The sequence below is a fragment of the Myotis davidii genome, unplaced genomic scaffold (genome assembly GCF_000327345.1).
Source record: "Myotis davidii unplaced genomic scaffold, ASM32734v1 scaffold828, whole genome shotgun sequence".
NCBI lineage: Eukaryota > Metazoa > Chordata > Mammalia > Chiroptera > Vespertilionidae > Myotis > Myotis davidii.
The window spans coordinates 273,167-281,278 of NW_006299391.1; the positions used below are offsets into that span (position 1 = coordinate 273,167).

General features: G+C 52.2%; 1 protein-coding gene across 1 annotated transcript in view; it reads right to left on the reverse strand.

Annotated features, from left to right (window-relative positions):
• SLIT3 (slit guidance ligand 3) overlaps positions 1 to 8,112 on the reverse strand; it is a 532,520-nt gene that overhangs the window by 120,908 nt on the left and 403,500 nt on the right. Inside the window, exon 6 of the mRNA XM_006774961.2 lies at positions 5,863 to 5,934. Within this exon, the coding sequence (XP_006775024.2) occupies positions 5,863 to 5,934 (72 nt within the window). The remainder of the gene's footprint in view (positions 1 to 5,862; positions 5,935 to 8,112) is intronic.

Consider the following 8,112-nt stretch of genomic DNA (forward strand, 5'->3'; position numbering starts at 1 on the left):
TTACAGCAGGGTCTGCCTGAGCTGGCAGCAACCCAAAGGAGTAGAGGCCAGTGGGAAAGGGGCAGCCACACCCCATGGGAGGCGGGCTTGTGCACCCAGCCACACCGACCATCGCGATGCAGGAATGAGCTCAGGGCTGCCAATGCTTCTGGTTGATGAAAAATACAATATATTTTAAGTATGAAATGCTCTCTTCTATTGTTAAAGAACATGTTACGAGATTAAGTAAAACTCATCCATAGAAGCAATATGGTCTGTTGTCTAATTCCAGAGAGAGAGCTGAAAGCAGGACCTGGGATCAAAGTCTGCCCTCCCTCAACCTCCAATTTAGCTGCGTGTCCTTGCACACTCGGCAGTTCTGGTGACCTTTGGCCCAGCGAGTCTGACCCATCGGAACGCCTGCCCGCCCTCTGAGAGCTCTCCTGTCCTGGCGCCTGGCGCTAGACAGCAAGTCTGACCCGCCGGAGCACCTGCCCGCCCTTTGAGAGCTCTCCTGTCCTGGCGCCTGGCGCTAGACTAGCTTGTGGGGTGTCCGCACTTCCATGGATTACAGCAGGGTCTGCCTGAGCTGGCAGCAACCCAAAGGAGTAGAGGCCAGTGGGAAAGGGGCAGCCACACCCCATGGGAGGCGGGCTTGTGCACCCAGCCACACCGACCATCGCGATGCAAGAATGAGCCCAGGGCTGCCAATGCTTCTGGTTGCTAAAAGCCCCAAGCTAGAACTTTATGAAAAATACAATATATTTTAAGTATGAAATGCTCTCTTCCATTGTAACACGTTATGAGATTAAGTAAAACTCATCCATAGATGCAATATGGTCTGTTGTCTAGTTCCAGAGAGAGAGCTAAAAGCAGGAGCTGGGATCAAAGTCTGCCCTCCCTCAACCTCCAAAATAGGAGAGGCCACTAAAGGATGGGCTAGAAAGACAACTGCACTCAGGGTCTCCGTGTCACCAGGGGTTTCTCCCAAAGGGCCCGACTGCAGGAGGTTCCCACGTGGGCAAAGAACATGGGGCCCGGGGCCTGGAGACCCAGGTGCCAGCTTCTTTGCAACCACCAACTTGTCCTTGGCATCCCCTGGCCAGAGCCGGGACGCGGGTGAGGGAAGTGGGGCAGCCGAGGTGCGAAATGCTAGGAGGCCTCGGCTCACTGTCGCCCGGCCTTGCTCTTGGCCTCTCTGTCCCTTTTCTTTACAGACACCAGGGCCAGCCTAGAGTAATGTCACCGAATTTCCATGGATTACAGCAGGGCTGCCTGAGCTGGCAGTAACCCGAAGGAGTGGAGGCCTTGGTAATGACATAAGTGGGAGCAAGCCCTTCCAAACGGCACCCCTGGTTATCTGCAGACCTGAGGATCTGCACGCAGTTTGCTGGGCCTGGGATCTCTCCGGGCAGACCCCTCACCGGTAGGTAATAACCTTTCAGGACGTGTCTGCTGATCTGATTTGCTACATGTAGTCAGGAGACAATATCTGAAAATCTTTTCTTTCCTCCCGTAATACTATTAAAAAAATTAATTAACAATCTTATTCATTAGGTCTTCTCATTTTTGTTTCATTTGTCCATACTCATCCTGAATATCAGATATTTACATTACGATTCATAACAGTAGCAAAATTACAGTTATGAAGCAGCAAGGAAAATAATTTTATGGTTGGGGGTCACCACAACCTGAGGAACTGTACTAAAGGGTCGCGGCATTAGGAAGGTTGAGCACCACTGCCTTAGAGAAAGCCAAGATGTGAGTCACCAAATGGATAGAACAGGTGGAAATGAAAGGGCAGTGATGTGGGTAATAGAAGGGCGTCGGACTCACGGGAAACAGGCCCCTCCATGAAGAACCTTAAGTGTCATACAGGAAGTTGGGCTGTGTTTTGGGGCAGTTTGGAGAATGGGGCCCCCAAACCGTTGGGCGTCAACGTCAATTGGCGGCATCCAGAAGTGAGACTACATCGTCCCTGGGACTAGAATGTAAGTCAGTGAAAAGTGGGATTATTCTCTTTGCCTGGTGAGTTTGATTCATCTTCAACTTTGCAGGGACCCCTAAACTGGGGGAAGGAGATGACAATTCTGCAGGCTTGAGGGAAGCACCTGCATTCTCCTCACCAGGATTTTGAGTCCTGGGTCGCCTGCCTCGCCCGGCTCTCGGGGCCAGCTCACACCACCCATGGCGCATGGCGGCCATGCTTCAGGGGAGCCAACCCTAGGAGAGCCCTGGCGACACAGCTCAGAGGGGCAGCTGGCAGGATGCTGGTCACTCGGGCTCTGCTGCTGCTGGGCGTGCGGTTCCCTGGTTTCCCTGACAGGGGCTATTCCTCTGTACAAGGCGGGCGGCGATAACAGCAGTTTCCCAGCAGGTTTGTGAGGATGCAGAGAGCTCACGGGCTAAAGCATTGGTTGTGTTATGTGTTGGGGACGGGGCACTGCCCGAATGTCAGCTACGATCACTTGCATTGGGATTCCTCCCCTGTGGGGGCTCGGGCCTTGAGAAGTTTTGCCTACACCAGTGGTCGGCAAACTGTGGCCTACACCAGTGGTCGCGAGCCACATGCAGCTCTTTGGCCCCTTGAGTGTGGCCACGAAGTTTCAATTGCACTGTGTGTGCGCCCGTATGTGGTATTTTGTGGAAGAGCCACACTCAAGGGCTGCAGTTTGCCGACCACTGGCCTACACTATGCTTTTCCTTTTAGCCCCTTTCCTGGCTACCTGACTCCTTCCCTTTGTCCTCCATGCCCGGTGCTGGGCATCTCCCACTGGGCATGCACCATAAATGCGGACAAGGTGGGCAGAGTTGAGTCTTTTCCAACCTGTACCCCTGCCGCTCCCCTCACTGCAGAGAGTGGTTCCTGTCGACTCGCCTCCCAAGTTCTCATTCCCTGGAACAGGGGAAACCCGCCTCGGTCTAGATGGAAAGAAGTCCTACGGCATTTCTCTCACAGGGAGGACGAGTCACGGGGCGATCCCGCGTGAATATTTCCACTAGTGCAGCTGACCCTTGAACGACACGGGTTTGAACTGGGCAGGTCCACTGACCCAGGGATTCTCTTCACTAAATACCTGTGCTGTTTCCCATCTGAGGTTGGGAGTCTGTGGACGTGGAGGGCCAACTGTATGCATTGCTCTACACCATTTATACAGGGGACTTGAGCATTCATGGATTTGGGTATCTGTGGGGGGCCCTGGAACCAGTCCCCTGAGATACTGAGAGACGATTTAAGTTTTGTGGGGAGTCCAAAGTTATATGCAGATTTTTGACTGTGGGCAGGGGAGAGGGAGAGTCAGCACCCCTAATGCCCATGTTGTTCAAAGGTCAACTGTAGGTGAGGTCCACAGACTTCCCTTGAGTTAATTTTGAGAGCTTTCCACGAGGTCACCCCGAGTCACTCCTTGTTTTGTACTTCACGCTGCACAACGTCAGAGAGAAGACACACCTGAAAGACTGCATCTTGTCTCTTAATGTGCAGATGTTACAGCTGCAGGTGCTGAAAGGTGACCTGCCCCGGGACAGCGGGCTTCGAACTCCATCCCCTCTCTCTGCATCTCTGAAGAATTTACTAAGTTAACGCACGATGCCCTCCCTTAGTTCCTATTTATGTCATTGTCAAGATTCTTTATGGTGCCAAGTTGTGATTACAGGGAAGTATTACAAAATGTCGATGCCTAGCTGAGATTTGGGAGGTCTGGGGGTGGGGAGGGGAGGTCCTTTAGATGGAGATGTCAGCTCCAGCCAGTTTCAGAATAGCTCCCCACTAAGATGGATGGTTCCAGAGCTGAGTGCCTCTGCTGGAGATTAGAAACCCGTGGACTCACTGATGATGATTAATTTTAAGTACTTAGCCACGTGAAGCCAAATGAGCGTGTCTTTAAAACAAAGCTATTGATCTGGCTTTGTTTGGAATCGCAAAGATAAACTAATCAGATCCTGCGGGCTCTGCAATGATGGGGAAAGAGAACTTTTCATCACAGGCTTGTAAGCTTCCAGTGTGAGAGACCCGGTGTGCCTGGATACTAGTGTTTCTGAGTCCAACTGCCCCTGGATGGGGATGGGGCATGGTCGGGAGAAAGTGAGGGGCCTGAAAGAAACACTATTTGGGGAGCCCTTCCTATGAAATAGATCAGGCGCCTCTTCTTAACGTGAAGAAAAGAGGCTCAGAGAGGCTCAGTAATCTGGCCAAAGTCCCACTGAGTCCTGGCTTCCACACCCAGGTGTGTCTGATTGTCAGACACTGCCCCCTCTGCCCCCGCCTTCCTGGTGAGGAGACCCCACCACGTCTTGTAGAGGTCGCCCAGCTGCTCCGTGGCAGCTGGTGACTTCCATTTCCTGATCTCTTCCCAAGGAATTTCCTCATCCGTCCCAAGAATAGGGTGCTATGCTCCTAGCAGCCCTTTGTACAGAGGCTTTCTTTCAGGCAGAGAGAATCGTGACTACATTTGGGCACATGCGTTGGTTGCGGGTTCCGGGGTCAGAGTGTGGTGACTAAAGGCCTGCCCCTTTGGTGCTGGGATGCTCGGCTTTCATCAGTCCGAGCACTGGCAGCAGCAGCTCCCCTCTCTTTCCCGTGATTCCTCTTGGAATCACCTTCCTCGCATACAACGTGGAGAGGCTCTCTCCCGCCCGTTGCTGTCTGCAGGGCCAGGTGCCAGGGGAAGGGACAGGGAGCCCTTCACTCCTCCTTTTATGTGCAAAGGGACATTTAAAAATATTCACTCATGTATTTGTCTGACATTTATTCATTCTCCTGGAGTCAGAGCTATGCGACCTGGTGACTAAGTAACTTCATATTTTCAGGGATGCTCAACAGACCCCACACTTTGCATTCTCTGGGGTGGGACTGTACCATCAGAACTATTTTTAGAACCAAGCAATTATAGAACTTGGAAAGGAGAAGGGACCCCCAAGATAGAGCAACCAACCCCTTCATTTCCCAAATGAGAAAACTTAGGCTCTGAGCGCGGAAGGGACTTGCCCAAGGTCATGCAGCTAATTAGGAGTTGAGTGGGGACTGGACCCCGCATCTCCTGACACGAGTTCTGCTGGGCTTTCCTGCCTTCCTCTCCAGCTTCCCCCAAACCAGGGACGACTGGAAGTGTAGCTGGGGTGAGAGCGATCAGAATGTTTTCTCACACAATTCAACTTTAGTGTGAATGACCCGAGATGACTCCTGGCTGAGTGCCCTCCCCTCCCATAAGTCAGGTTTCCTTACAGACCCATTTGAAAATCTGGAACCCAGAAAGGCAGCTCCATGCTTCCAGATAAAGTATACAGAGTGGGGTTCTGGGAGGTGTCCACTTCCTCTCATCCTCCCCTCCCCCCCACACTTAAGGTCGCTGCTTAAAGTTTGGATTTGCACCTGAGGCGAGAGCCCAGGAGCAAAGGCAATGGCTTGACTTGACCTGCTGTCTGGCCTCCCCCAGTCCTGCGCCCAGATCCCTTTCGGATTTTGGGTGATTGCCTTGACCCCTGGTGCTACCCTCTCTGGTCTCCCAGACCTGTAACCTGCCTCCTGCGTGCCCACACTCAAGACAGGCTCCCCCCGACCGCGCTGGCAGGGGCTGGGGGCTACTCCGGCCCATCTGTTTTGCCCAGCAACAAACACCGTGGGAACAGTGGGGAGAAAGGGCTCGGCTGAGACTTCATTCGCAGGAGCCCCAGTTTGCGGGAGGTGGGAAATCACACTTTGCTGCCTGCGAACACTTTGGCCAAGGTGAGCCGGAGGGATCTCCCGGTACCCAATGTTAATAGCACTGCAGCAGCAGCCCCAGAAACGCACCCGCACGGAACCCCCTGCACACGCACTCCCCCTGTCTCCTCCTCACCCGGACACGCACACGCAACCAGGCAGTGGCCGCACAATCAACTCACAGGATCTCCAAATCGCGCAGCGCTCGGAAGGCTCCATCTTCAATGCAGCTGATGTGGTTGTTGTCCAGTTGCCTGTGGAAAAGCAAGGGAGAGCGTGAAGGCTGAGTGCGGGCAGCGCCGAGGAGCAGCCGGCCGGCGTCCCTGGTTGCTGAGCGCCGGTCCCTCCACCCCTCGCAGGCTCTGCTCGTCCCAGCCAGGAGCTCCCGCAGAGCCAGCCCGTCTGCCAGGCTGCTCCGTCTCCTCTCTGACTGTCTGAGAGAACTACACAGACGAGCGCACCAAAGGCTGTCAGGTCTCAGTAAATATTAATTGCGCATTTTTTTTTTAGGCAGAAGGGAGTAATTTCATTACATTAGGGCATCCAATCCATTACGAGCTCTTACCGTCATGTCACTGAAACAATTTCATTAAGCTAAAGGCCTGTAAATCATTGGAGGTCACTGCTCTGCCCTCCGAGACCTCCCAGAATGCTTTCTTCCCTTTCTCCCGCGCCCGGTCTCCTTTTACTGGAAGTGGCAGTCTCTGACACAGCGCTAAATCTCAAGGCTTTATCTGCCCACGAGCGGCGAGGGTGCATGGGGAATATACCGATTCCAAATTAGACTCAACTAATCTAATTTTATAGTCTTTTTATTATTCTAAGCACCAAATGTCTGTGGTGGTTTGATGCCTCTGTGCTTTGTTACGGGGCCCATCTGGTAGGTCATTCTATGGAAGCATTTTCTGACTAACTACAGATTCCCTCAAACTGCACCAGCCATCATCAGCATTAAGGCAAGCCATTGATGGAGGCGCTCCTGGTGGGGGGAGAAAAGGGAATATCGTCATTGCCTTCAAGAAGGGCCACTTACATTTAAATTGGGGAGAATTAAATGCACCTATTTTAGGACTCGGTTTTCATTTCCCTTTCCATCCTCTGAGCATGAAAATCATGTCTTTTAAAAAGATGCCTCGACTAACAGACAGTCTAGTTGGGACTGAGGTATTTTAGTTGAGAGCCAGCAAACAGATACCATTATCTCTGAATCAAAATGCCTCTGATACGTGGGGATATTTACCGTGACCACGTTCCAACTTAGATATCGTGCATTAGATGACTCATGTGATTTCTAAAAAAACGATGTTATACAGAAAGTGATTATTGGCACCAGATTGTCGAAGGCAGTTTGTGTGCAGAACACGCCGTGGTTTTGGGGAGCAAGGAGATGGCCCAAAGAAGTAGGGCTGTCCTGAAAAACTCCCTCACAGACTCTTTTTTCTTTCCTTTGTCTCAGGAAAGATCAGCCCCTCTCAGGGGAGGGATCTCCGGGGCTGCGATTTTCATTTGTAACTTGCGATAATCTGTCCCAAGACAACTCTCTGCAAAGGATGCGTCCGAGCGACACTGGGCCACCCTCATGGAGCGTTTCACGTTCTGCTAAAGGCGGGATTAAAATTAAAACACTATGATCGCTGGGAAAGTATAGACGTGGGCTGTGCGATGAACAGGAGTGAAGTACACACAATTAGAGCGATTAGTGCCTCCCGGCAGATGGGTTCCAGGCGATACGCCGAGGAGCTAAACCATCTCAGATGCTCATGATACAAGACACCAGCCACCCAGAATTTAAACGTAAACAGGAAACGGGCGTCTCAAGGAGCAGAGGCGCTTTTTTGGGCTTTGGGTCGACCAGTTCTACATGTGGTGGTCTAAGCCCTTGCTGCTGCCTCCTTCCTGGGATCCCAGAGCTCCCTCTGCCCCCACTCTCCTGAGCCTCCCCGAACAGGAGTTTATGAGCGTCATTCCACAGGTTTCCGTAAGTGTCGCCGCCGATTCCCTGCCCAAGGTCTGTTAAGGGAGCCTACCTAGTACTGCTGCCGGGCTTCTGGATTTATCATCAGTTGAAAGGCCGATGAATCAACAACCACTGCCCCACGCCAAGGCCATCGGACCTTACCCAGCAGAAATGCAGTGGAGCTGGCTTTTGGCTCCAAGAAATGACTCAATGAACATGCTGAACTCGGCAAAAACAGCACCCTCCTCCTAAGTAGAAAAGTCCCTAAATCACCAGGCGGGGAAGTCCGGGGCAGTGCCGGGAGAGTGCAGTTTGTGGTGCCGTCCACTTTTGTGAAGACATTTTAGCTAGGGCCCTGCTATTAGAATAGTCTTTATTTGCTGGATTTGTGAAGAATTTTCTATTCTTTTTCTTTTGGGGAGCACTAGAGACCAAATGGGATATTTTAGATCAGCCGTGGGCAAACTATGGCCCG